General features: G+C 62.5%; 5 protein-coding genes across 10 annotated transcripts; 3 read left to right on the top strand and 2 right to left on the bottom strand.

Moving 5' to 3' along the window:
• The first annotated feature begins 9 nt into the window (after positions 1-9).
• On the top strand, positions 10-3,606 carry TRMT12 (tRNA methyltransferase 12 homolog). 2 transcript variants are annotated; one of them, XM_056491146.1, is made up of 7 exons: positions 10-320; positions 414-561; positions 638-824; positions 1,552-1,702; positions 1,773-1,882; positions 2,488-2,645; positions 2,714-3,606. In XM_056491146.1, the coding sequence occupies exons 1-7, from the start codon at positions 238-240 to the stop codon at positions 3,146-3,148; spliced, it is 1,272 nt and encodes a 423-aa protein (XP_056347121.1). In that variant the 5' UTR covers positions 10-237; the 3' UTR covers positions 3,149-3,606. The 2 variants fall into 2 exon arrangements, with proteins under 2 accessions (XP_056347121.1, XP_056347120.1); XM_056491145.1 differs by having other exon boundaries at positions 635-824.
• A 234-nt stretch (positions 3,607-3,840) lies between these two features.
• On the bottom strand, positions 3,841-5,314 carry LOC130253323 (collagen alpha-1(I) chain-like). Its single transcript, XM_056491819.1, has 2 exons — positions 4,713-5,314; positions 3,841-4,354 (listed from the first exon to the last, which is right to left on the bottom strand). The coding sequence occupies exons 1-2, from the start codon at positions 5,312-5,314 to the stop codon at positions 3,841-3,843; spliced, it is 1,116 nt and encodes a 371-aa protein (XP_056347794.1).
• Positions 4,241-11,319, top strand: SYTL4 (synaptotagmin like 4). Of its 3 annotated transcripts, none has more exons than XM_056491136.1 (17): positions 4,241-4,492; positions 5,308-5,458; positions 5,562-5,777; positions 6,292-6,401; positions 6,517-6,631; positions 6,793-6,900; positions 7,145-7,259; positions 7,367-7,457; positions 7,607-7,710; positions 7,796-7,882; positions 8,194-8,372; positions 8,519-8,621; positions 9,422-9,583; positions 9,981-10,086; positions 10,473-10,572; positions 10,782-10,990; positions 11,096-11,319. In XM_056491136.1, exons 2-17 carry the CDS (start codon positions 5,349-5,351, stop codon positions 11,236-11,238), a joined length of 2,058 nt encoding a protein of 685 aa, XP_056347111.1. In that variant the 5' UTR covers positions 4,241-4,492; positions 5,308-5,348; the 3' UTR covers positions 11,239-11,319. The 3 variants fall into 3 exon arrangements, with proteins under 3 accessions (XP_056347111.1, XP_056347110.1, XP_056347112.1); XM_056491135.1 differs by having other exon boundaries at positions 4,242-4,492; positions 5,311-5,458; XM_056491137.1 differs by lacking the exon at positions 4,241-4,492 and adding an exon at positions 5,109-5,164 and having other exon boundaries at positions 5,311-5,458.
• A 364-nt stretch (positions 11,320-11,683) lies between these two features.
• Positions 11,684-17,109, bottom strand: SRPX2 (sushi repeat containing protein X-linked 2). 2 transcript variants are annotated; one of them, XM_056491144.1, is made up of 10 exons: positions 16,316-17,109; positions 14,642-14,725; positions 14,364-14,555; positions 14,096-14,272; positions 13,689-13,815; positions 13,482-13,603; positions 13,196-13,375; positions 12,939-13,072; positions 12,750-12,871; positions 11,684-12,466 (listed from the first exon to the last, which is right to left on the bottom strand). In XM_056491144.1, the coding sequence occupies exons 1-10, from the start codon at positions 16,383-16,385 to the stop codon at positions 12,286-12,288; spliced, it is 1,389 nt and encodes a 462-aa protein (XP_056347119.1). In that variant the 5' UTR covers positions 16,386-17,109; the 3' UTR covers positions 11,684-12,285. The 2 variants fall into 2 exon arrangements, with proteins under 2 accessions (XP_056347119.1, XP_056347118.1); XM_056491143.1 differs by lacking the exons at positions 12,750-12,871; positions 16,316-17,109 and adding an exon at positions 15,101-15,331.
• A 975-nt stretch (positions 17,110-18,084) lies between these two features.
• TSPAN6 (tetraspanin 6) lies at positions 18,085-23,496 on the top strand. 2 transcript variants are annotated; one of them, XM_056491148.1, is made up of 8 exons: positions 18,085-18,187; positions 18,282-18,470; positions 18,799-18,873; positions 19,411-19,509; positions 19,726-19,881; positions 20,691-20,774; positions 22,436-22,533; positions 22,788-23,496. In XM_056491148.1, exons 1-7 carry the CDS (start codon positions 18,101-18,103, stop codon positions 22,502-22,504), a joined length of 759 nt encoding a protein of 252 aa, XP_056347123.1. In that variant the 5' UTR covers positions 18,085-18,100; the 3' UTR covers positions 22,505-22,533; positions 22,788-23,496. The 2 variants fall into 2 exon arrangements, with proteins under 2 accessions (XP_056347123.1, XP_056347124.1); XM_056491149.1 differs by lacking the exon at positions 18,799-18,873.
• The last annotated feature ends 1,280 nt before the right edge of the window (positions 23,497-24,776 follow it).

Genomic DNA, 24,776 nt, shown 5'->3' with positions numbered 1-24,776 from the left:
TCCGCTTCCGCCGCGCTCGAGGGAGGCATGGCAGCGGCGCTTCCGGAAAGCGCTCCGGCGGGAAACGCGGCACCGGCGGGAGCGGGGCGGGGGTGCCGGGGCTCGCCGGGACCTCGGAGCGGGGTGCTGCGATCTCGGGGATCCCGCGGCACCGCGAGCCGGGCTCCGGGCAGCCCCGCGGCCTCGGGGATGCTCTCTCGGGCACCGGGGCTGTGACACCGCCGGCGGCTCGGCAGGATGGAAGGCACGGAGGTCCCCACGCCTGTCCCCGTCAGCGTCCCTGCGCTGGTCACAGAGCGGAGGTTCGCCCAGCGCCTCAGGTGAGGGGCGGTGGGAACGAGGGGCGATGTGCTGCTGCGGTCACAGCAGGCTGTGCGCGGCGGGGAAGGGCCTGAGCAGCCCGTGCCTTGCAGGGAATGGCTGGAGCAGCAGCAGCTCTCGGACCGGCGCTACCAGCTGCAGCGGCTGCCGGGGGCCCGCGTGGCCCTGCCCGTGCTGGAGGAGAAGCTCTCCCGGCTCTGCCTGCCCGCGGAGATGCCCTGCGAGCTGCTGCGGATCCAGGTGGGCAGCGCTGCCCCCCCCGAGCGCTGCGAGGGGCGCTGGGCCCGAGCTCAGTGCCACGGCCGTGCTGCAGCAGCCCGTCCCCTGCAGGGCCGCCCGCCGGCGCTCGCCCGCCCAGCGGCTGCGGGACGAGCTGCGGACGCTGCTGGGGGACAGCTGGTCGGAGGAGCTGGAGCGGGATGTGCCCCGCGCCTGGCAGCGCCACGGGGACCTGCTGCTGCTGAGCCACGACAGCTTCAGGGCTGCGGCCTGGGAGCGGCTGGGTAAGGGTGACCGCAGTGACCCGGTGCGGCCCCGGTGCTGTCCCGGTGCTGCCCCGGTTGTGCCTCGGTGCTGCCCACATTCCCCGGTGCTGCCCCAGTGCTGTCCACATTCCCCGGTGCTGCCCCGGTTGTGCCTCGGTGCTGCCCACATTCCCCGGTGCTGTCCCAGTGCTGTCCCGGTGCTGCCCCGGTTGTGATCCGGTGCTGCCCACATTCCCCGGTGCTGTCCCAGTGCTGTCCCGGTGCTGCCCCGGTTGTGATCCGGTGCTGCCCACATTCCCCGGTGCTGTCCCAGTGCTGTCCCGGTGCTGCCCCGGTTGTGCCCCGGTGCTGCCCACATTCCCCGGTGCTGTCCCGGTGCTGCCCCGGTTGTGCCTCGGTGCTGCCCACATTCCCCGGTGCTGTCCCGGTGCTGCCCACATTTCCCTGTGCTGTCCCGGTGCTGTCCCGGTGCTGCCAGCATTCCCCGGTGCTGTCCCGGTGTTGACCCGGTGCTGCCCACATTCCCCGGTGCTGTCCCGGTGCTGCCCCGGTTGTGACCCGGTGCTGCCCACATTCCCCGGTGCTGTCCCGGTGTTGACCCGGTGCTGCCCACATTCCCCGGTGCTGTCCCGGTGCTGTTCCGGTGCTGCCCACATTTCCCTGTGCTGTCCCGGTGCTGCCCACATTCCCCGGTGCTGTCCCGGTGCTGCCCACATCCCCGATCTCCCGGGATGCTGTGTTGCAGGCTCGGCGCTCTGGCAGACGGTGGCCTCGGCGCTGGGGGCCCGGCGGGTGGCCCGGCGAGGGCGGGTGCTGCCGGATGGGATGCGGACCCCCAGTGTGACCCTGCTGCTGGGCCAGCACGGCTGGGTGGAGCACGTGGACAATGGCATCAGGTGGGCAGGAGCTGCGGGATGGGCCGTGTGGGGAAGGGACTGCCCTCACCGTCTGGGCGGGCTCTTGCAGGTACACCTTCGACGTGACCAAGTGCATGTTCTCCCCGGGCAACATCACGGAGAAGCTGCGGGTGGCCTCCCTGCCCTGCTCCGGGGAGGTCGTGGTGGATCTCTATGCGGGTAAGGTGGACGGAGGAGGGGTGGGGCAGGTGCTAATGGCATCTGGGTGGACGTGAAATGTCATTTCTAGCTTAGAATGAAATATACTCAGGCCTAGAGCTCCTATCTTGTCTGTGAGCCCTTCAGCTATCCTGGCACTGCTGTCCTGCCTGTGTCCCTGCAGGCTTTGGACATTAAAGATGTCCTGTACTCAGCCTAGTACTGGTTTGGGGAGTCCCTTGGATCCAGGGGAAAGACTTGCCACTGTTTGTGCTTGAGGAAGTTAGTGCTTGCAGTTTGTGCCACACTGAAAGGACATTGCACGCACAAAACTGCTCTGGATTAATCAAACTGGACAGTAATCTGGACACTTCTGCAAAGCCAGGCAGGTCTCAACCTGATGGCCAAACACTGAAAGTAAAACAAGCTTCTCTAAACATTTTTCAAAGCAGATTTTGCTTTTGCAGAAGAGGGAAGGATAGATTTCCATTTTTCCAGTGTTTGGCCTTTTTCCAACCCAGAATAAAGCAGACTTGGAGAGCCAGGGTGGCAGTGTGCATCCTGGCCTGCCTCAGTGTGGGTCTCTGGAGGTGCCTGCCCTCAGCCACTGCCCCCTCCTGCTGCAGGCATCGGGTACTTCACGCTGCCGTTCCTGGTGCACGCGGGAGCTGCCTTAGTGCACGCCTGTGAGTGGAACAGCCACGCCCTGCAGGCCCTGCACAGGAGCCTGCTGCTGAACGGGGTGCGGGATCGCTGCCACATCCACGCCGGGGACAGCCGGCAGGTGAGCGCTGCCCCTGCCCACGGCCCCCCCTCCGTGCTGCCGCCCCCTCACCCCCTCTCTTCCCCCAGCTGCAGCTGCGGGATGTGGCACACAGGGTGAACCTGGGGCTGATTCCCAGCTCGGAGCAGGGCTGGCCCGTGGCCTGCCGCGTGCTGAGGAAGGACACGGGGGGGGTTCTGCACATCCACCACAACGTGGAGAGTCCCCCTGCGCCGGCCCCGCCGCAGAGCGCGGTGCTGCTGGCTGAGCAGAGGGCAGCCAGCCCCGGGGGACAGGCACGGCAGCCAGCAGAGGATGGTGGGGAGCCGCTGGGGGCCAGGCGCAGGCCCGAGTGGCAGCAGTGGGCTGAAGGCACGGCCGCACGGATCCGGGGGCTGCTGGCAGAGCTGCACGGGCGGCCGTGGCACACCAGAGTCCTGCACATCGAGCCCGTGAAATCCTACGCGCCACACGTGCATCACCTCGTGCTGGACCTTGAGTGCCGGCCAGGGCTGCCCCTTTAGTAGGGCATGGGCCCTGCTGGGGCTCCAGCTCCATGGAAAGGTGGTCTCAAGCACCAGGGCAGGGGATGCTACCAGCTGCCAGCTTGGATGTGCCTTGTGTCTCCTGGTTCCCAGCAGTGCCTCTCTGTGCCCAGGGCACCCAGGGTTGTGCTCCTCTGGCAGATCCCTTCAGGATCCAGACAAGGATGGAGCAAGCTGGGGCTCAGTGTCAATGTTCTGCCCCGGCTCTGCCAGTCACTGCCAGGTCTTGGGCACATGGTAGCACCTTGTGCCCTGTTTTCACACAGAAGAGAGCCACGGTGCTGAGAAGCCTTGGATTCCTGCTGGGTTCATTTCAGCAGGTCAGGGACAAGCTTTGTGCTTGTATTTACCAGCATGTTTTTTTAATGTACTGGAAGCAAGTCTGTTCATCATGTTTCTTTCCTATATTTTTTAAGAAGTAAAGATGTTTCTCACCACCTCTTGTTGGTGTCCAGTTAAAACACTCATTCAAGCGTGGAGGGTCTGGCCTGGGGACTTTGGGGTCTGGGTGGTGTGTGGAGGGGCTCGAGGAGCAAAGCCTCTGTGGAATTGTCTGCCTGCAAGCCCAAAGCTCTCTACTTATTTATTGTGTACTCCCAATGGAGCGAACCCCTGTCCCATGAGGAAGCGCCCACGGGCCCTTTGATGTCTCCGTGTTTTTTTCCACTCTGTCAATGTCCCATCGCTTCCCACAGGGCTGGGAGCCTCTGGCTCTTCCGTCCCTGGGGTGCGGCCGAAAGTGTGGGCAGAGCCGCGTCCTCTCGTTTGCCTTGGGGCTGCACCAGTGTCCCTCCCCCGCTGTCCTGTGTGCCGAGAAACCACCTCCCCACGGCTGGAGCCCCGCGCCTCGTGTGCTCGGGGCTCCCCGCAGCCTGTGCTGGGGGCAGGGGCGAGGCGCCCTGCGAGAACCGTATCTGTGCTGCGAAGGACAAGGGCAGCGGCTGGAGCCTTGCGGCGGGAGGACACCGCGGCTCCCGGGGCTCCTCCCTGGGGATGCCGGAGTTCCCCCGCAGTTCGGGGGTCGGTGCGCTCTGTGCTCTTCGGGAGGAGCTGCCCGCCCTGCCAGGGCCGTGGGGCTGCAGCCGCTCTAGCGGGGGCGATGGGGCGGGGAAGGGGCGGGAGGGAGCGGCGCCGCCTCCCGCAGGGGCCGCCCCGTCGGTGCCGCAGGTGCGGCCGGCACGGCTCCTTTAAGGCACCGGCACCGCCCTCCCTGCCCGCTCCCCCTCCCGCGGCCGGGAGGCGCCGCCGGAGCCGCTGCAGGTACCGGGCAGGGGTACCGAGGGCTCCTCCGCGGACCGGGGAGGACAGGCATCCCTCAGGCTGGTGAGGAGTCGGGGGGAGCCAGGGGTCCCTCTGTGATCCGGGGGTCGAGCCGCGGTGTCCCGGGGCAGGGGCAGTTCCTGAGAGCGCGGTGCCACCGGCCCCAGTCCCCGTTTCCCGACAGAGAGGCGCCTGGGGTCCGTCCCGCCGCCCCCTCCTCCCCGAGGGACACCGGAGCGCGGCTGCAGGGACGGGCAGGTCCCTCCCGCCGGTTCCGCCGAACCGGAGCGGGGAGCGGCTGCAGCCCCCGAACAAGCGCTCCGGCTCCGTCGAGGCTGGAGCGGCCGCCGGGTTCCGGTGCCGTGGCTGCGAGCCGGATCCCGTCCGTGCCGCGGCTCCCGTTGAGGGCCGGATCCCGTCCGTGCCGCGGCTCCCGGTGAGGGCCGGATCCCGTCCGTGCCGCGGCTCCCGTTGAGGGCCGGATCCCGTCCGTGCCGGGGCTCCCGGTGAGGGCCGGATCCCGTCCGTGCCGCGGCTCCCGGTGAGGGCCGGATCCCGTCCGTGCCGCGGCTCCCGGTGCCGCCGGATCCCGTCCGTGCCGCGGCTCCCGGTGCCGCCCGCTCCCGGCGGCGCCGAGCCCGGTGCGCCCGTGGGAGGGGCAGCCCGGGGCGGCTCCTTCCTGCCGGGGCTGCCGCGGGTGCTGGGCGTCAGCGCGGTCCCACGGAGCCGGCTGAGGTCAGCGGGGCTGGCAGGCGGCCCGAGCCCAGCCCGGGGCAGGGCGGTGCAGAGGCGGGCGGGCCAGTGTCCCCGGTGATCCCCGGAACGGGCACGGGCACCTCGCGGGGCGGGACCGGGCTCAGCTGCTGCCATGTCCCCAGCAGGCATCCGGTGAGGAGGGCCAGCCGTCCCGGGAGGAGCGATGTCGGAGGCTGTGGATCTGTCCTTCCTGTCGGACGTGGAGAGAGATTTGATACTGCAGGTCCTGCAGCGCGACGAGGAGCTCCGCAAGGCAGAGGAGAGGAGGATCAGGTGCGCATCAGACGCGGCTGGAACTGGGCTGAGCTTTGCTCTGGAAGTGGGTGATGGATGTCCCCGGGGCACCTGTGACAGCTCCTGGTGTCGGCTCTGACAGGCGGCTGAAGAACGAGCTGCTGGAGATCCGGCGCAGGGGAGCCAAGCGGGGCAGCCAGCGCTACAGCGAGCGGACCTGCGCCCGCTGCCAGCAGAGCCTGGGCCGCGTCAGCCCCAGGGCCAACACCTGCCGGGGCTGCAACCACTTGGTGTGCCGCGACTGCCGCTCCTACAGCCCCAGCGGCTCCTGGCGCTGCAAAGTCTGCACCAAGGAGGCGTGAGTAGCCAGGACAAGTGGCAGGCACATTCTGTACGTGCCTCTTGTTCCCTTCCTCTTCTCAGTTGCCTCAACTTGATGCCCCAAAGCCTTTCCTAGGCTGGCTGGTCCTCTGCAGTGCAGGGCAGCTTGCTCTGCTGTCGCTCCCAGAGAGGGTTCCCATGTTTGGGTGATGGAGAAGTGGGTCATACCCCACTCTTGTGTCTCCTTCATGTCCCTCTACTCCTTCACTGTCCTGAATTGACTGCAGCATTCCCCTGTGCCCCATGCACAGCCTGTATTTCAAGCGTCCCAGGTTTCCTCCCTTTTGGCCTCCCCTGTCCTACAAACCTTGGCTTGCTCCCGTGTTTGCTGAGGATGTAGCTGAGCCTGTCAGCGCAGTGAATTGTCTCTGCCCAGTCACCTGCTGATTTTGCCCATCGTGCCCGTGTTCTTGGGTTGTGGCAGCACCGAGGGCGGGTTGGGGCACAGCCCCCACTGCCCCTGACTGCCCCCACCACCCTCTGTCCTGCAGGGAGCTGAAGAAGACCACGGGTGACTGGTTCTATGACCAGAGGGTGAACCGCTTCGCCAACCACCTGGGCAGCGACATGGTGCGGCTGTCCCTGCGGCACAGGCCCACAGGTAGGGCTGCCACAGCTGTGCCTGCTCCTGCAGCCCAGCCATGGAGGCTCCAGCTCTGCCCCGTGCAGGCAGAGAGCTTGGAGCGGTGCTCCTCCTGACGCCTCTCTCCTTCCAGCCAACAAAAGAGAGACTGTGGGACAAACCCTTCTCCAGAAAGCCCAGCTCAGCGAGCCTAAAAGCTGCTCTGCAGTCCGGCAGCCGAGCCCCCCTGCACCCCGGGAGGGGTCCAGGTAAGAATTCCTGCTGTCCCCCGTGCTCCAGGCACCAGCTCTCATCTGCTGCAGGTTTGAGAGGAGTCTGCTGCCCCACATGAATCATCGGCGGTGCAGAAGCTCTCTCAGACCGACCTCCTCGCCAAACAGGACATACCTGTGGTTTTGCTTGTCTGCAGTTTGTTTCCAGATGCCTCAGACCCTCAGGATGCCAAAAGCGACACAGAGTCCATGGAAAACATGAGCCTGGACAGCTACAGACCGAGTCCTGCTGATGTGGGGGGCAGGTGAGAGGGTCCAGGGGTGCGTTGTCCTTGGCAAGACTGGCTGGTAGAGGATGGGACCTTCATCTGAAGTGTGTTTTTGTCAGTCTAGTGAGGGGAAGCTGGCTCCTCTGGCTGGGCTGAAGCCTGTCCCTGGGCTCCTCTGCTCCCAGGCTGCTACAGGCAGCTCAAGTGGCACTTCCTGGCCAGCACTTATTCTGCCAGCTGTACTCGTGGCCTGGGACAGACCTTTCTGTGTCCACCACAGGAGGAACTCCCTGGAGAGAGCCATCCCTGGAAAACAGGTTGTTGTGCCAGCAGGACCTGCTTCCTCCAGCCTGACTCTCCCTCTCCGCTCCAAAACCACCTTCTCCGACGGCCGGGTGCGTGACGCTGCTGCAGCAGGCTCAGCCCTGTCCTGGGGCATGGGGCTGGGCACCCCACAGGGCTCCCAGCCCTGCCCTGCTCTGAAGGGACTCTTCCTCCCCAGGATGTCACTGTGGGGACCCACAGCAGCACCTTGGTGGACGAGCAGGAAACGATATTCAAGAAGAACCCGCGGCGGGTGGTGAGGCCTGCGGGTGAGAGATGTGTGGGTGCTGACACAGCCAGGGGTGGGCAGCTCCTCCTCCCTGGGCTGTGAGGGGCTCTCAGTGCAGCTGGGAGGGAGCAGCAGGGCTCTGGCAGTCCTGCTCGTGCTGCTGCCTCCTGCTCACCACCTCTCGTGCAGACTACACCAAGTCCGTGATCGACCTGCGCCCCGAGGACCTGGTGGGGGAAGGTGGCTCTTTGGGGGACAGGAGCAAGTCAGTCCCTGGCCTCAACACGGAGCTGGTGAGACCTTCAGAGTGCCACGGAGGTGGCTGCCAGCTGGAGGAGCTGGCTGTGCCCGAGCACTCCCCACTCTGTGTCCTTGCAGGAGGAGGAGGAGGAGGACATCGATAACCTGGTGGAGATCCACCGGCAGCGGGTGGCGCGGGGCAGCATGCGCAGCGGCACCTCCTCGGTGAGCTCTGCTCTGCTGCAGGGAGAAGCGGTGGAGAAAGGCACTGCCAATGGGTTGGCTGGGAGGGAGGCAGGGCAGGCAGCTCCTGGAGGGAAGGGCTAAGAGCCTTGTGTGTGTGGGCTTCTTGAAGGGACTCAAAATGCAGAGACTCAGCTCTCTTCTCTTCTGCTGTGTGTGGGTGGCCTTCCCCAGCCAAGGGAAGATGAGGGGGGCTATGCAGAAGAGGCACAGGGAATAATAACCTTGCCGAGGATGATGAGGAGGGACTGTCAGGTGCTGCTGTGCCAGCTCAGCCCTGCCTTGTCTTCCAGAGCACGCTGGGGAGCATGGTCAGCATTTACAGCGAGGCCGGCGACTTCGGCAGCGTGGCTGTCACCGGGGGCATCTCCTTCTCGCTGAGCTACGAGCAGAGGACACAGACCCTGTTCATCCACGTGAAGGAGTGTCGCCAGCTGGCCTACGGGGACGAGGGCAGGAAGCGCTCCAACCCGTGAGAGCCGGGGGGTGATGGCTGCTGGCACCACTGCTGGTGCCCAGCTGGGCTGTGGGGTGCCCAGCAGGGATGGGAGGGTCCTGGGGAGGCAGAAGGGCTGATTGTGGGGGACCTTGCTGCAGTGCTGCCTGTTCTCCCTGCAGGTACGTGAAGACCTACCTGCTGCCCGACAAATCCCGGCAGGGGAAGCGCAAGACGACCATCAAACGTAACACCATCAACCCCCTGTACAACGAGCTGCTGAAGGTCAGTGGGGTGGGGTGGGCTGGGCTGCAGGTACTCAGGGGATGCTGCTGGAACAAGCAAGGGGAGGGCTGAGTTCCTAACCCTGCAGAGGACCCGTGTCCACCCTGAAAGCTGCAAAATGCCTGCACTCCCAGCTCTGCTGTGGCTGTGCTGCCAAGCCCCAGGGCCACGGTGGGGTGGAGGCACAGCTGCAGATGTGACTGTGTCACAGGACATGTCCGTGCTTCCTGGACATTCCCCAGAGCAGAGGCATCCTGCTTACCCTGGATATTTCCTTCCAAGGTGAAGGCTTCCCAGCCCTCGGAGGCACAGTGGCAGGAGGGAGGGCAGCACCCTCCACTGGGACAGAGATAAGACTGTTCTGAGCCCCAGGGCAGAACAACTTGGCACTGCCCTTCACCATCCCTGCTGGCTGACTGTCCCCAAGTCTGGCAGTGCACCTCTGAGGCTAGGACTCTTGCACAGGAAGAAGTGAGAGCTGTGGTTTGGTTTTTTAGGCTCCCACAGCCAGGTTTGCTGAGGTCTTGGTGGGCTGGCAGAGCTCTGCTTATGGTGGGATGGCTGGATGCCATGGGTGCTGGCTCCAAGGGCCATCTGCTGGGAGAGCACAGGCTCCTGCACCACTGCCCTGGGACTCTGAGGTTTTGGCAGGAGTGGAAAGAAAGAGGACCCAGCTGCTGTGCGCATCCATTTCTTCCCAAACCTGTTTCCTCTCATACTCATGAGCTGCAGCTGATGGAGTTTGCCAAGCCTGCCCTTGTCTGTGCTGCCTGCTCACCAGTGGTTTCCTCTCTCCCCAGTATGAGATCAGCAGGTCCCTGCTGCTCTCGAGGACGCTGCAGTTCTCGGTGTGGCACCACGACCGCTTCGGCCGCAACACGTTCCTGGGGGAGGTGGAGGTTCCTCTGGATGCCTGGAACTTCGAGAGCCACCTGGAGGAGTTCCTGCCCCTGCATGGCAAGGTGTGCCCCTGTGCCAGCTGTGGTCCTGCTGGGGGCACAGCCCTCAGTGGGCAGAGGGTGTGGAGAACTCAGCTGAGCACTGCTAAAAGGCTCGTGCCAAATCAAACATTTGAAGCTGTGAAAACCCCAGATGCAGACAGCACTGCTGTTGTGGTAAAAAAGGACAGATCTGCCTTGAGCCTAGCCTCCCTGCTCCTGGGCAGGTGATGGGGCCAAAATAAGGAGCTGGGTTACACTGGTTGTGCTGGGGGGGAGTTTGCAGGCACTTGTGCCAGCTCAGTCACATCTCGGAGAAGCCAAGTGCTGTGTCCCAGCCTGGGGAGGTGTTGCACGCCAGGCAGTCACTGTGTGTGCCATGGATTCTCTGCAGTGGTTGATAATTGTCACCTCTTTGCAGATGGGGGCAGATGCTGCTGGTCTCCACCAGTACAAGGGGGAGCTGGTTGTCTCCATGAAGTACATCCCGTCTGCCAAGCATGCTGGGGCTGGGAATGGCAGGAAAGGTGAGTGCTGAAGCTCCAGGAGCAGTGTGTGCCCTGCAGGCCTGCTCTTGGCCATACAGGCTGGCTCTGGATGGGGTTCTTGGGTGCTGTCACTGCAGCCTCCTGCTCTGCAACACCTGCAAAACTGCTCTGGGTCAGACTTGGCTGTCCTCAGGCTGCTGAAGCATCTCACTGCTTCCCTGGGGCTGGACCAAGCGTGTCCATGCAGCAATTTTGTCTGCCTTTGGCTCAGCAGGCAGGGCCAATACAGGAGGAGGCAAGAGGAGATGCCAGTCCAAGCTCTGCACCTACCTCTGGGATGAAGGATGTTCAGGGAGAACTTTACAGATGTTTTCAGTGCTAGAAGTTAAATTTGATTAATTTCTGGTCTGTTGGCTTTGTCCTAGGCAAAACAGGGGAAGGTGGTGAACTCCAGGTCTGGATCAAAGAAGCCAAGAACCTCACTGCAGCCAAGTCTGGGGGGACTTCAGACAGTTTTGTTAAGGGGTGAGTGAGGGTCCTGGGGTGGGGGCCAGGATGGCACTGTCCTCCCTGGCTGTATTCCCAAACTGGGGGACCTGGAGGAGGGCCTCTTGGGGGTGTCATGGTCCTTCTCCCTGAGCCATGCCAGGAAAGGCAGGAAGGGAGGGGGCTCCAGGCCAGGTCCTGGCAGGAGCCAGTTGCCCATGTGCTAACCCATGGGCTGCTTCCCCCAGCTACCTTCTGCCACACAAAAACAAAGCCTCCAAGAGGAAAACTCCTGTGGTGAAGAAGACCCTGAACCCTCACTACAACCACACCTTTGTCTACAATGGCATCAGCCCCGAGGAGCTGCAGCACCTGTGCCTGGAGCTGACGGTCTGGGACCGCGAGCCGCTGGCCAGCAACGACTTCCTGGGGGGCGTCCGGCTGGGGGTGGGCAATGGTGAGAGACCCCGGGCCAGCACCCCCTGGGCAGCAGCAGCCTCGCTGGGGCTGCTGGGCTGCAGCACCAGGCTGCTCCAGCTGACTGCTCCATCCTTTTCCCCAGGCATGAGCAACGGGCAGGCTGTGGACTGGATGGACTCCACGGGCGAGGAGCTGCAGCTGTGGCAGAAGATGTGCCAGTACCCGGGCTCCTGGGCAGAGGGGACGCTGCAGCTCCGCCCCACCATGGCCAGGCTGAGGCCCTAGGCTGTGGCACCAGCACTGGCACTGCCTGCACAGCCTGGTGAGGCTGCCAAATGTGCCTTGGGTTTTTTTTTTTTCTTTAATGACCTTCTCTAAACAGGCTTGGGCGGAAAGTCTTCTTGGCCTAGCTTTGTTTACAGGGTTTTTCTCTTGTCATAAGCCTTGTACCAGATTTCAGGCTGAGCTGGAGTCCTTGTGGACCCTCCCTTCTCCCCCAGGCAAAATGCTTTGAAATGTCATTGTGTTTTTATTTCTTCCGATTCTTTTTTACTACCACCCCATTCCACAGTCTGCTCTCTCCTTGTCCTCTCCACCCTCTTCCCCATACACAGTCCAGCTGCAGCACTGGATGGATGGAACTGTGTGGGGTCAGCCTGGGGGAGTTGGGGATTGTGGTCTCTAGGAAACATTTGTTTCCCCGGCCTCTCAGTGACACATGTGCTAGCACTGACTTTTTATACAAATTTATTTATTTCAAGTTAATATTCTACTGCCAAAGCAGTTCCCAGAAAGGGTTCCCCGTGGGTGGTGGGAGAGGGAGTGAGTGGCAGGGGAGATGGCAAGCCCTTTAGGGTGGACTGCACGCTGCCTGGCTGCTATGGGCTCTGCTGAGCATGGGGCCATTTGCTTTTAATAAGGGCTTTCAAAGTGGGAGGCTTGGGTCCAGGTAGTGCACAAGGTGAGCCGTGGGGATGCTAAAGCTGCTGAGTTAGAGACTGTCTCACTGCTGGCCAGGCTGCCCTCCCTGCCCTACCACTCTCCTCCAGCTCCCCATCTCCCCCTGCCCTTGGGATTTGAGCAGGGGCACTCCAGTGTCTCCCACCAGGGTCCTGGTTGGGCTGAGCCATCCCCCAGCTGGAAACAGCTGCTGGGCAGTGGGGACACTGCTGGCACACAGTCCTGCTCACCCTGTGTGCCACAAAAGCCAGAGAGGGGCTCCCCTTCCCCGGAGCTCCTTGGCACCCTGCTCCTCCTCTACAGTGGGCGACTAGAAAAGCAGAAAGGAAGGTGTCCGTGCCCGGAGGGCAGTGGGGGCTGTCCCGGCGCTGCTCACTCGCAGGGGTCCCCGCCCTGCGCCCGCCGCGCCGCCTCCCGCTCGCTCAGCAGGAAGGTGTCGATGAACACGAACAGCTCGTCGGGGCTCACCGGGGCGATGTAGCGCTCGCGGTCCGTGCCCGCCTTGTCCAGCAGCACCGCGTTGAAGTGGGAGCGGGTGAGGTGCAGGAAGCGCCTGCAGGGGCGAGGGGACCGCTGCTCAGGGCTTGCACTGAGCCTGCCCACCTTTGCAACCATGCTCAGTCCTCCTGGAGTGGGGATTCCCACCTCTTCCTCGGGGCTGGGAGCTCTGGGAAGCTCTGGGGACACTGCATTCAGACATGCAGGGGGTCCCCCATTGCATGAGCCCCTCTCCATGAACCCAGCTGCAACCTCATGCTTTGCCATTCCTAGAGGCATTGCCATTCCCTGTCGCCTTGAATAGCCGCCTGGCTCTGCAGGCCAGCCCCTGCCCCTACCTGAGCTCCTCGATGATGCCCAGGGCCAGCCGGTGCTCCCGGATGCGCCCCACCTCGTGCGGGGGCTGCCCCACCAGCTCCACCGTGGTGACGTGGCGCAGGTCCAGCCCGCAGGCAGCTTGCTGTGGAGGAGGGGGACACTGAGGGGGGGCTGGCTGGGGACGGGGGCAGCAGGAAAGGTCTCCTCACCTGCAGCATGGACATCTGCATCTTGTAGTAGCGGTTAGAGGGGTCGGGGGCAGAGATGATGAAGAGGCGCCGTTTCTCGTGGAACTGGTCCAGCAGGCTGGCGGCTGAGCTCACATCTGCGTTGATCTGCATGGCTGGAGCAAGACACACACAGGTGTGTGGGGAGGTGCATCGTGCCCCCCATCACCCCTTTGACCCATCAGGCAGCATTCCCCAAAGCTCTGGGCATCGCCAGGGGCAGGTCTCGCCCAACTTACGTGCACAGAGGGGCTGGGAGCCCGTCCACTGCTGGGTGGACTGGCAGACCCGCAGGGAGGAGCCCTGGCGCTCGTAGCCCCCGTCGCACTGGTACTCGCAGGTGGCGCCGTAGTTGTTGCCGTCGGAGGTGCAGGAGATGTACCCGTTCTGCGGGGGCTTCAGCACAGGGCAGCGCCTCACTGCACACAGGGGAGCTGGCTGAGGGCTGGGGGTGCTGCAGCACAGCCCCAGCCCTGGGGTGGAGGCTGGAGCTGGGGGAGCAGCTCCCCACGGGAGCGCTCTCACCTTGGACGCGGATGCGGAACTTGCAGCTGGCTCGGTTGTAAGCCTGGTCGTGGGCGGTGTAGCGGATCACATGCTCTCCTTCAGGGAATTCCGAGCCGGGCTCCGGGCCCCGCAGCATCACCCTGAGCCAGCAGACGGGTTTTTCCATCAGCACCTGGCGCGGCCTCCAGCCCTGGCTGGCGGTGCCTGCAGCCCCTCTGCCCTCACCTCTTGATGACACCGTCAGCAGAGTCCCTGACGCGGGGAGGGTCCCAGTAGACGGTGGCAGTCAGCTTGCCCGGCTCTGCTATGCGCTCCCGGGACTCCGGGCAGCGGATCTTGGGTGGCTCCAGATCTGCCCAGAGGGAGGAGAGGGATTCATGGAACCTGTGGATGCTTTGGCTGAGCTATGGGCGTGAGGCACCCCAGGGACCTCGGAGCCACCCAGGCCTGCTGTGCAGCCAGCGCTGAGTGCCCCAGTGCCGGGCTGGTGCCTGTGCTTCAGGGCTAATGGCGCAGCAGGGACAGGAGCCCCGAGGGAGGGAAGCGGGTTGGATGTGGGGTGGCACCTGCAGACACCCCACGCACGGGTGCTGAGCCCCTGCACGCCCCAGCAGCGTGGGGTGAGAATTTACCTACACATTCTGGCTCGCTGCCGCTCCAGCGCCCATCCTCCATGCAGACACGGCTGCGGTCGCCCTCCAGCTGGTAGCCGGGCAGGCAGGCGTAGTCACAGCGGGAATCCATCTGCACGCCGGCCGAGCACACGTAGGAGCCCCGCAGCACGGCCGGCAGCACGTGGCACCGGATCTCTGGGACGGAGAGAGCGCAGAGGGCAGGGAAGCGGCCGGGCCGGGCAGAGCGCCGGCTGTGGCGCTGCGCGCTCGGGGCCGGCACACTCACGTCGGCAGTACGCCATCCCGGACCAGCGGCGGCTGGGCTGGCACTGCACGGCGCTGGGCCCCAGCAGGCGGTAGCCACGGGCGCAGCTGAGCTGGCAGCGGGTGCCCAGGCTGCTGCGGTACCGGCTGCCCTGCGGCGAGTAGCACCTGGCCTCTCCGCGGTGGATGCTGAGCGTGGCGCACCACTGCGGCACTGCGGGACAGCGGAGGGGTGACGGGGGAACCTGCAGTGCCTCAGTGCCCCCGTGAGCACCCAAAGGATGGGCTGGGTGACGTTACCTCGGCGGTAATCCAGGGCGGGCTCGGGGGGCGGTTCTTCTGCGTACACCTCGTTGGTGTGACTCTCCAGGTAGTAGCCAGAGCCTGGGGAGGAAGGAAGAGACGAGCAGGCTGCAAAACGTCCCAAAAGCAACTCCCCAAAGCAATCCCAGCCCTGGGCAGACCCTGTCCTTGGGGCTGCTGCCGATGGTTGAGCTAGGCAGACCGCGAGCCCAGTCCCCAGTGACATTGGTGAGCGCTGGCACCAGCTGCAGACTAAACAGCAGCAGCTGTGGTTGTGGCAGGAAACGGGGGCTGGCACGGAGCGGGCTGGCACCGACCCCCAGCTCCGTGCTGCCGGGAAATCCTTCCACCCGCTCCCATGGCACCGTCACTGCCACGGGGCATCCCAAGGGAAGGAAGAAAGCAGCACTTTCTGCCCTTTCTGCCCTTCCTGCCCTTTCCTGCCCATCCCCTCACCAAGGCAAGGCACTGCCAGCTCTCTGCCCGCCCGGGGGCTGTTGGGGGTGCAGCCCCTTGCCCGTGCCCCAGGGAAGGATGCGGCTGCTGCAGGGGCTCGGCCAGAGCTGCTGGCCCCGCGGGTGGGGTGAGGCCATCCCTGCGCCATCCCTGTGCCTTCACGGGCAAGGTACTGAGCCAAGAGGGGGAGAGGGCTGCCGTCCTTCCCGCGGCCCCTCGGCGCCTCGGCCGGCCGCGGCATTCCCCAGCACTGAGCTCACGTTTCCGCCGCGTTTCCGCTGGCCCCCGCCAGCCCCCTGCTCGCCAGCCCAGCCCACCGCGCTCCCCCGGCACGGAGGGGATGCTCGGCCCGGGGGCACCGCAGGAAAGCCGTGGACCCACCTCCCCTGGGCTCTGCTCTGGATTTTGGGAAGCGGGGACCCGCAGAGGCCAATCCGAGCAGAATCCCCGCCGTCACGGGGAGGAAACTCCATTACGATTCCTTCCAAAATGAACTTTACTATGGAGCGGCTCCCCACGGCTTCCCACAAGCCGCCCGCCCGTTTTCACAACGCGTTTACTCTGCTGCCCTTTTCACGCTGCCGTGGGGGAGCAGAGGAGCAGGGACTGCATCCATGGGGATGCGTTGTGACCTGGTGAACAAAGCTGTTTCCCAGGGGGCTGCCAGGGCTCCCCCGGGGCCCTGGGGACAGAGTGCACCGTGTTCCCGCAGGCAGATGTGCCATTTCATGGTGATGTTTCCTTCTACTGCGAGTGCTGCCTTTTCCTTCTCACCTGGGGCCAGCTCAGCCCGGCTGCACCGGGCAGGAGCATCCCCAGCGTGCGGGCAGCATGGCCAGGGGAGGGCATGCAGGCAGGGAAAGGGAAATCACCCCAAAAAGGCCTGTGTCACCTGGCCGTGCAGCCATGGGGCGGCTGGGACTGTGCGCTCCGTCCAGCGAACATCTGCGGGCTGATGGCTCCCGAGGGAGCGGGGAGTCAGCGGGAAACGCAGGGTGTGAGGGGGAGAGGCTGGCTGGTTTTCTGCTGCTCCCTGGATTCCTGCTGCACCCCTCCATTCCACCCTGCACCCACAGCTCACGCCGCACGCCCCCCATCCCTCAGGCACTGATGCTGTCGCTGTAGCCAGGCACCCTCCATCCCCTCCAACAGCAGCAGCACTGCAGGGCGGCCATCCCCAGGTTCCCCGCCGCGCCCGGGCACCCCGGCACTCACCTTCGTGCCACGTGGAGGACACCAGCCTGGCAAGGACAACCAGCAGCACGGGGGCTGCCTCCTGCGCCATCCTGGGGGCTGCGGGGGGCAGCTCACCTGCCCTGCCGGCTCCGGGAGAGCTCACCTGCCCTGCCGGCTCCGGGAGCGCCGTGAGCCCTGCCGAGGATGGAGAGCAGCCGGAGGAAGGATGACGGCCCCCTCTGTCGCCTTGTCACTGCACAGATGTCCGTCCCTCCTGCCCGGACGCTCTGCTTGTGCTGAGCAAACTTACTTTCCCCCTTGGCTGCCCATCCCAAACATTCAAAAGCCGTGAGTCAGGCCCAAAATGATGATATTGTAAAAAATAATAAATCCCAGGATCGCCCGTTTTCCAACGCGCCTCCTGCTTCTCCGGGGCTTTAAAAGGTTGTAAGAGGTTTTCTTCTGCAAGCAGAAGAGCCAGGAGCGTGTTTAGACACAGGAGAGAGCCAAAGCGAGCCTGTGCCAGCCCTGACGGGCTCCGGGAACGGGGGGCCGGCGGGGACGAGCACAAAACCGCAGCAGCCAGGTCCCCTTTCCCACTCCTGCCAGGAGGGAGGGAGAGACCCCGCTGCAGAGGGAGGCTCCGGAGCCGCTGCCGAGGCAAGCGCTTCCAGCCGGGGTCTGTTTCTGCTCCTGCCTAATTCGGCCCCCGCCAGGCACAGGCACCGCAGCGCCTTTGTCAGACCCACAGCCCGCGGTGCTGGGGTCGGGACAGCAGCTGGGGCCACCGGGGTTTGGGCTCGGAAAGGAAAAGCGAGGGATGAGCCCTGCACGGACAGGTAGGAGCACTCGCGTGGGGCGTGTGGGGGGGAGGACGTGCTGCTGGCTCAATGGGCTAATTATGCGGCGGCCGGCTAATTAATAACACGCTGTCCTGGGCAGGACACGGCAGCCGGGGGGCCCCGTGCGGGGCTGCTGCTGCCGATTGCGGGGGGCCCGCAGCCCCCAGCCCGGGGACATCCCGGGAGGGCTCAGCCCACCGAGGGCTCACCCCACCGAGGGCAGGACGCGCCGCTCCTTGGCGTGGTGGCAGTGCCATGTGCTGGGGCCAGGGGTGGCTGTCCCGCTGGACACCTGGGCAGGGATGGGGCAGGACAGCAGGGACTGGCTGGCACCGGGCAGGAGGTGACACGGGACAGGGGGTGTGACAGGACGAGGGGTGAGACAGGACGGGGGGTGTGACAGCGGACAGGGGGCGTCACAGGACAGGGATGGCCCCGGACAGGGGGTGACAGAGGACGGGGGTGTCACAGGACAGGGATGATCCGGGACAGAGGGTGTCACAGAACAGGGGGTGTCCCAGGGGCTGTGACAGGACAGGGGGTGTCACAGAACAGGGGGTGTCCCAGGGAGTGTCCCAGGATAGGGATAGCCCCGGACGGGGTGACAGAGGACAGGGGATGTCACAGGACAGGGGGTGTCACAGAACAGGGGGTGTCCCAGGGAGTGTCCCAGGATAAGGATAGCCCCGGACAGGACGTGACAGAGGACAGGGGGTGTCACAGGACAGGGGGTGTCACAGGACAGGGGGTGTCACAGAACAGGGGTGACAGGGCACACGGTGGCCCTGGCGCCCCCTGCGGACCGCGAGGGGAAGCGCAGCGCTCGTCCCGGCGCGCTCGGCCATTTCCGTGAGCGCTCGGGCACCTCCGGCGGGGGGCGGGACCAACGCCGCTCGGGGGCGTGTCCGGGGCGTGTCCCCATGCCCCGCCCCGCCCCGCCCCGCCCCGCCCGGCCCGGTCCCGCAGTCGCCCCGTGTCGGCCATGGCGTCCCCGTCGCGGCGGCTGCAGACGAAGCCGGTGATCACCTGCCTCAAGAGCGTCCTGCTCACCTACACCTTCGTCTTCTGGGTGAGCGCCCGCCCTTCCCTCCGCGACCAGTCGCGGCTGCGCCGCCCTGTCGCGATAGTCGCGAGGCACTGCGGCTTTCCGCTCTCCCCACCAGGTGTCGGGCATTGTGCTGCTGGCCGTGGGCATCTGGGGCAGGGTGAGCCTGGCCGTCTACTTCTCCCTGTTGGACGAGAAAGCCACCAATGTCCCGTTCGTGCTGGTGGGCGCGGGCACCGTCGTTGTCCTCCTGGGCACCTTCGGCTGCTTCGCCACCTGCCGCGGCAGCACCTGGATGCTCAAGCTGGTGGGTGGCCTGGGACGGGGCGGGATGGAGCCCCCTCCTCTCCTGATCCATCCCGACCCGTCCTGATCCATCCCGGAGCATCCCATTCTATTTCTGTCTGATCCCATCCCTACCCAACTCTACCCCGTCCCCTCCTGTCCCATCCCCTCCTTTCCTACCCCATCCTCTCCTCCTGTCCCATCCCATCCTGTCCCACCCCATCATGTCCTACCCCATCCTGTGCTACCCCATCCTCTCCTCCTGCACTGTCCCCTCCTGTTCCATCCCCTCCTGTCCCATCCCATCCTGTCCTACCCCTCCCATCCCATCCCATCCTTTCTGCCCACAGTATGCCATGCTCCTGTCCCTCATCTTCCTCATCGTCCTGGTGGCCGCCATCGTGGGGTTCGTCTTCAGGCACGAGGTGAGTCTGGGTGCCCACTGTGCTGCAGAGTGAGTTTGTTGCTGCTTTTACCCCAGTGCAGTTGCAGATGTCACTGGAGGGATGGAGGTGGTGCTTGGTTTAGCAAAAACAGGGTTAAACCAGCTCAAAGAGCAGCTCGGTCCCTGTAAGGACCCAGAAGGACGAGCCTGGGTGCAGGGTCAGTCCAGCACAGCATGTTATCCCTCCATTGGAACAGGCAGAGTAGCCCTGGACTGTAATTTCTGCCTTTGGTCTATCTTCTGCAATAATTTCAGCAATTAAAGCTCCTCGGAGGGTTCCTGTGCTGCCTGGGGGGGAGCTGGCACGGTGCATGTCCCTGTTATTACAGGCAGCATCCCTGCTGCCACAGTGCATCCAGCCTGCCCTTTAATGCAGCCTCTAATTGCCTGCTGGCTGGGAAGTGTCTGCTGGCCAGGGCCAGAGTCATTCCTGCCATCACCCAGCGGTGACTAACACAGGGACAGGGTCTGCAGGGCAGGAGGGCACGGCAGCACTGCTGACACCTCTCTCTTACAGATCAAGACAAACTTTGAGAGTAACCTGGACCTGGCCTTGAAGAACTACAACGTGAGCGCGGATCGGCACAGCGAGGCCGTGGACACCATCCAGAGAACGGTGAGAGCCCGGGCTGGGCTGTGGCTGCCAGCAGCTGGGAATGCTCCCCTCGGCCCAGGCTGTCCCCAGGGCCCTCTGTGGCACCAGCATCCCTGTCACAGGCCTTGGGATCTGGCTGGATGAGATGGTGAGGGGGGATAAGCCATGGCAGTGATGGTGGGATTAGGAATCATTCCCTGGTGTGACCAGGCTCCCCAAATGTGCTTCCCACTGCAGCTGCACTGCTGTGGGGTGCAGAACTACTCTGACTGGGAGAGGACTGAGTACTTCAGCCAGAGGGGCATCCCCCAGAGCTGCTGCAAGAACCAGAACGACTGCTCGGAGGAAGATCTGAAAGACCCAAACAAGGCCAAGCTGAAAGTGTTTGTGGATGTAAGTTAAGCTCAGAAGAATCTGCTGCCAATCCTGGAGGTGGGAAGGGCAGGGATGGGTTTGTGGAGGAGGGCTGCTCTGTCCCTGGCGGGCTTGAAGGAAGAGCTGCCCTATTGATGCAGGTGTTCAGTGGCACAGGAGCTCCCCTGGAGTGGGTAAGGATATGGAGGCCTCCCTTCTATCTGAGATTCCCCCACTCCTTCCTTCAAGATCAGGGAGCAGCCAGACCCAGGCATTGGCCTTTGGGGATGTGTGTTTTGAAGAACAGGTGAGTAAGGAGGTAGTTTCCCAGTGAAGTTTGTTTCTGCAGTGCTGACATCTCCCTTGGGTGCAAAGTCCTGACCCGGTGGTGAGGGCGTGTGAGCTCATCCCCAGGGATGGTGGAGTGATGCAAGTTCCTCTATGAGTCACCTGGCTCGGGCTGGGAGCAGCCCAAGGGCAGTGCTCCCCCTGATAAGGGCTGGGAGACTGGCAGGGGCAGTGTCATTTCCCTCATGGGAAAATGGCTTTGCTGGGCTCTGGCAGGACCCCCTGCTGCTGCACAGGAGCATCTTCCCCTGGAGCTGTATATGAAGTGCCAGAGCAGAGGCTGGGCTCAAGTGAATGTTCAAAAATGTGTTATCTCATTCTAGCAAGCAACACTGAATTTCTCTCTTTTTTTTCCCTGTTATTAATAAATTTCTTCTATATACCCTTTGAAGTTTTTAGACCTGCCAGTCTTAGCTGCCAGTGCTTTGGGGAGGAGCTGGTTTGTCCTCCTGGGGGTGGAGAGCACTGGATCCACCTTCCTTGCTTTGCCTCCTCTGCAGGGTTGTTTTTTCCTGGTAACATCAGCAATGGAGTCCAAGATGAGCGTTGTGGCCGGAATCTCCTTTGGCATCGCCTGTTTCCAGGTAAATCTCCCTTGCCTGGCTGGGGAGGAGTGCAGAGTGGAGCTTGTCTCCAGAGGAATTTAATTTCAGTGCAAAGTTTGGTGTGTACAAAAGGCACGGTTGGCTTCAGTCAGGGAGGAGCAGCTACTCTGTGGATTCCCCCTGGATTTAATCTGACTGCTGTGCAGGCCCCAGTCTCTTACACCCGGGGCTGAAGCCCCAGCTCTATTTCCTTGAGCCCAGCTTTACTTGGCTCTGAAACAACAGACTTCAAGGCAAAACAAACGGAGATGGACAAACTCTGCGTGCTGTTGGCAGGGATCAAATTCTTCCTTCCTTTTCCTACCCACCCACCCTCTTACCAGGAAGGTTTGGAATCCTTTCTGTGTGCTGGGGTTGCTGTGAGTGCCTGTGTGGCACTCCTTGTGCTGGTGGCTGACCACCCCACCCTGCCTGGTGTCTTCTTCCCTCCCACTCCCCAGAGTGATGGTGCAGGGCACTTCCAGCAGCAGCAGCAGCAGTGTGCTCACCAGCCCCACTCCAGCAGCTGTATCCCAGCAGGAAATGGGAGGCCCCTGTCCCCAGCCCGGCCCCGCCGGGCGCTGACGCCACTCTGGGCTTTCCCGAGGTGCCCAGGGCTTTCCCGTGCCCTGCAGGATGTGCAGCTGGCCCTCCTGCAGCTGGGCTCTGGATCCTCGGTGCTGAGCAGCCAGCCTGCACTCTGGAGGGGCTCAAATTGTGCCTCCCTTGACCCAGAGCTGTGATGGGAGCACTGAGGTGCTGCTGTTAGGACTGCAGGCGTGGGGAGCAGGAACCTGCCAGGATTCTCATGAGCTTGTCACTGTGTGTTTTCCATAATGGATGGGCTGAACTGAGGGAGAGGTGGGAGCCAGCAGCTCTCAGCTGCAGCTTGTGCTGCTGAGTGCTTCAGGAGAGCCAGAGCTGCTCTGCTGTGCCCCTGCTGCCCCAGTGCCCTCCTCAGCTGGGCTGGCCTGGGCTCGCTGAGATGTGGCTGGTACATGAATGGTGAGCTGCACACACACTCCCAGCTGCAGCATTATCTCAGCTGATGGCAGGCTTGGGAATTGTAACCAGTTCTCTTAGCTTTTATTGCCTCTTCAGCAAGCTTGGCTGGGTCATGCATCTGGCAGGGACTCATCGTGCTGATGTGCCTCTAACTTTGCTTGTGGAGGTCAGAGTCATGCAGGATCTGGCCCTGGAGTCTGCACAGGTGCTGGGGGGCTGTGTTGTGATAACAGAGCATGTTGTGATCACAGTACCTTCCTGGTGTGAGAGCAGCAGCCTTGCTTCCCCGCTGTCCTTGCAGCAGGGAGAGGTGCTGCTGTTCTCTGGTGGCTGTGTAATTGGCTGTGACACTCCTGATATCTGTGTAATCTCTGCAATTGCCATAAAACAGTGGATGCTTGGTGAAGCACCATGTAATGGGATGGGACCTGGAGCATCTCCTGTGAGGAGCTGGTTTAGCTGGTGCCTGCCAGGATCCTGTGCTTCAGCCACTTTCTGTGATTCTGAGGCAGGGTGCAGCAGCCCCTGTTGTGGTTTGTAAACCCCACTGTCCATCCTTGGATTTCATAAAACCCTGGATCCATTTTGTCCTGAAAACACTTCTCCCTGGTTTTGGCTACCTCTGACATGTGGGGTTTGTTTTTTCTCTTTTTCAGTTGATTGGCATCATTCTGTCCTGCTGCCTGTCCCGGTACATCACGAACAACCAGTATGAGATGGTGTAGCTGCCCCGTGGCTCTGTGCCTGTGGCTGGGTATGTCTGGAGGCTTGGTGGGCTGCCCTGCCCCCCTGGCTGCTGCTGGGCACCCCTAGGGTGGGGGTACCTTGTTTTAGGATTAGAGGGCACCTGCAAGAACTGTGTTTGCTGTGCCATTTCGCCCTGTGTCATTTCACCCTGTGCCATTTCACCCTGTGCCATTTTGCCCTGTGCCATTTCACCCTGTGCCATTTTACTGTGTATAGATCCATATAACACTGTCAGCTAACACTCTGCTGTGTGCCTTGCAGGGAATGGCTGGGGATGAAGCCTCTCCACCTCCAGTTTTCCTCTGAATGCCACGCTGTGAAACCTTGCTTTGAACTGACGAATCTTCTTCTCAACTAGCTCATAGAAAGGAGTGCAGCAGCTGTCCTGGTGCACTCAGGGACTTGTCCTGACACTACTCTGCTGGGATAATTGGTGTGGCTGTGGTGGCTGCAGCCAGGGTGCTCCTCTGGGTGCTGCAGCCCCCAGCTCTTGCCCCAAGTGCCACACTGTGCTGAACTGCCTGTGCCTGGTGGCCTCCCAGGTGTCCCAGTGCTCATATTCAGTGCCTCCACTGGGAAAGAGATGCTTCCCCTTCCCTCTGGCAGCCTTTGGACATCCCCTCACTCTCCAGACACAGTTGTTCTCTAGATAGGGCTGTTAAAACAGTCCTGCCTGCCTGAAGCCTTGGCTCAGCCAGGTTGTTGCCAAGCTGTCTCATCCCTCCCCTGGGTTTTATATACTTTTTTATAGTTGTACTTCTTTAAGTACAGTCTGTAGTAGTTCTTTGTAAGCTGTAGCAAGGTTTGGTGATGTAGCTCCTGGTGCCTTTACCTTGGTAGGTGTCCTTGCACCGATTCAGCTGTGACTTGATTGTCAGTATTATATGCTGCTTCAACTTATTTTATGTATTGAGTAGAATTCTTTTTGTCCTGAGACACAATAAATATTAAGATATTTTACTCTACAAAACCTCTTTGACTTTTCTTTTCATGTCCTGGAAATTCCATTGCTTGAAGAACAGCAAGTCCCCTCGGGGCTGATCTGCTTGCTCTGGGCCAGGCAGGAACCTCTGGCCACTGTGGTTTGCATTCCTCCAACGTGCACTGGAGCACTTCTGCTTGGAGATAACTTCTGTAATTGAATTTTCTTCATAACAGTGGTTGTGTAACAGTGCTGGAGCAGAGGGCCTGGAGCACCCCAGCCCAGGAGCTGGGTGGGTGAGTTCAGCCCAGTGTGAGCAGGTGCATCCTTGGCCTGCTGGCCACTGGCTGGGAGCAAAGGGCACGGCAGTGCCAGGCCCCAGCTGCTCCCCAGGGCAAGAAATGTGGATTTAAGCTTTGAATTCATTTGTTACTGCTCATTTCTGTGCTGTTTTGTCAGCAAGCCTCTGCCTTTGTGAGCCTGGTGCTGCAGTGAAGTGGTGAAGCACCTCTCTGCCAAGCTTGGGGGATTTTGGGTCCCAAGCATCGAACTCAGTTGAGCTGTGTCTGGCTGGATGCTGCCTGTACAGTTCCTAGGGAGGAGGCAGGTGTAAACAGAGCAGGGGTGGCAGTGGTGACCCTCTGGCAGTGTCACCCCTTTGGCAAAGCTGCCTGGGTGCTGGGTGAGCTGCCCCAACCCAACACTGTCCTGGTCTGGGCCAGCCTTGCTGCTGATGGAGGAACCTGGAGGGAAACCCAGGTCAGGTTTCACCCATTTGTTGGTGGCAGAGCTGGGGACAGCTGGTGGCACTTGGGGTCCTCCACAGGAGTGAACTCTGACTTTGGCTGCTTGGTCCCTCAGGATGCTCCTAGTGCCAGCTTGTCCCTGTGCCCATGCTGCAGATCACTGCAGAGGGGACAGTGCCCCCCTGAGCTGTCAGTGACAACCACAGAACCTGTCAGAGCATGCTGGGGCAGAGGGTCAGGGCATGCTGAGCAGCCCCCAGAGCATCAGGGAGCACGGCAGGGAGCTCTGCACGTCCCCAGTGAGGTGAGAGCTGGCAGTGCCTGTACCTGAATTAGGGATGGAGCTCTGCACCTGAGTTAGGGATGAAATTCTGTACCTGAGTTAGGGATGGAACTCTGTGCCCGAGTTAGGGATGGAACCATACCTGGGTTAGGGATGGAACTCTGTGCTTGAGTTAGGGAAGGAATTCTGTGCCTGAGTAAGGGGTGGAATTCTGTAACTGAGTTAGGGATGGAACTCTGTGCCTGACTTACAGATGCTGCTGACGAGGCAGCCACGCAATTAGATCACTTCGCAGACCC

Source organism: Oenanthe melanoleuca, chromosome 4A (assembly GCF_029582105.1).
Source record: "Oenanthe melanoleuca isolate GR-GAL-2019-014 chromosome 4A, OMel1.0, whole genome shotgun sequence".
Taxonomy (NCBI): Eukaryota; Metazoa; Chordata; class Aves; order Passeriformes; family Muscicapidae; genus Oenanthe; species Oenanthe melanoleuca.
This window is presented reverse-complemented; position numbering and strand designations above follow the sequence as displayed.

Coding starts and splice junctions, on each gene's coding strand:
- TSPAN6 (XM_056491148.1), top strand. CDS start 18,101: ATGGCGTCCCCGTCGCGGCGGCTGCAGACGAAGCCGGTGATCACCTGC. Junction 18,188..18,281: donor CCTACACCTTCGTCTTCTGG/GTGAGCGCCCGC, acceptor TCTCCCCACCAG/GTGTCGGGCATTGTGCTGCT. Junction 19,882..20,690: donor AGCTGAAAGTGTTTGTGGAT/GTAAGTTAAGCT, acceptor CCTCCTCTGCAG/GGTTGTTTTTTCCTGGTAAC.
- SYTL4 (XM_056491136.1), top strand. CDS start 5,349: ATGTCGGAGGCTGTGGATCTGTCCTTCCTGTCGGACGTGGAGAGAGAT. Junction 9,584..9,980: donor TCCTGCCCCTGCATGGCAAG/GTGTGCCCCTGT, acceptor ACCTCTTTGCAG/ATGGGGGCAGATGCTGCTGG. Junction 10,087..10,472: donor GGCTGGGAATGGCAGGAAAG/GTGAGTGCTGAA, acceptor GCTTTGTCCTAG/GCAAAACAGGGGAAGGTGGT.
- LOC130253323 (XM_056491819.1), bottom strand. CDS start 5,314: ATGCCTGCTGGGGACATGGCAGCAGCTGAGCCCGGTCCCGCCCCGCGA. Junction 4,355..4,712: donor TGCAGCCGCTCCCCGCTCCG/GTTCGGCGGAAC, acceptor GGTGCCTTAAAG/GAGCCGTGCCGGCCGCACCT.
- SRPX2 (XM_056491143.1), bottom strand. CDS start 15,248: ATGGCGCAGGGATGGCCTCACCCCACCCGCGGGGCCAGCAGCTCTGGC. Junction 13,376..13,481: donor GTTCCGCATCCGCGTCCAAG/GTGAGAGCGCTC, acceptor CCCTGTGTGCAG/TGAGGCGCTGCCCTGTGCTG. Junction 12,467..12,938: donor TGCAGATGTCCATGCTGCAG/GTGAGGAGACCT, acceptor TCGCCCCTGCAG/GCGCTTCCTGCACCTCACCC.
- TRMT12 (XM_056491145.1), top strand. CDS start 238: ATGGAAGGCACGGAGGTCCCCACGCCTGTCCCCGTCAGCGTCCCTGCG. Junction 1,703..1,772: donor CACGTGGACAATGGCATCAG/GTGGGCAGGAGC, acceptor GGGCTCTTGCAG/GTACACCTTCGACGTGACCA. Junction 1,883..2,487: donor CGTGGTGGATCTCTATGCGG/GTAAGGTGGACG, acceptor CTCCTGCTGCAG/GCATCGGGTACTTCACGCTG.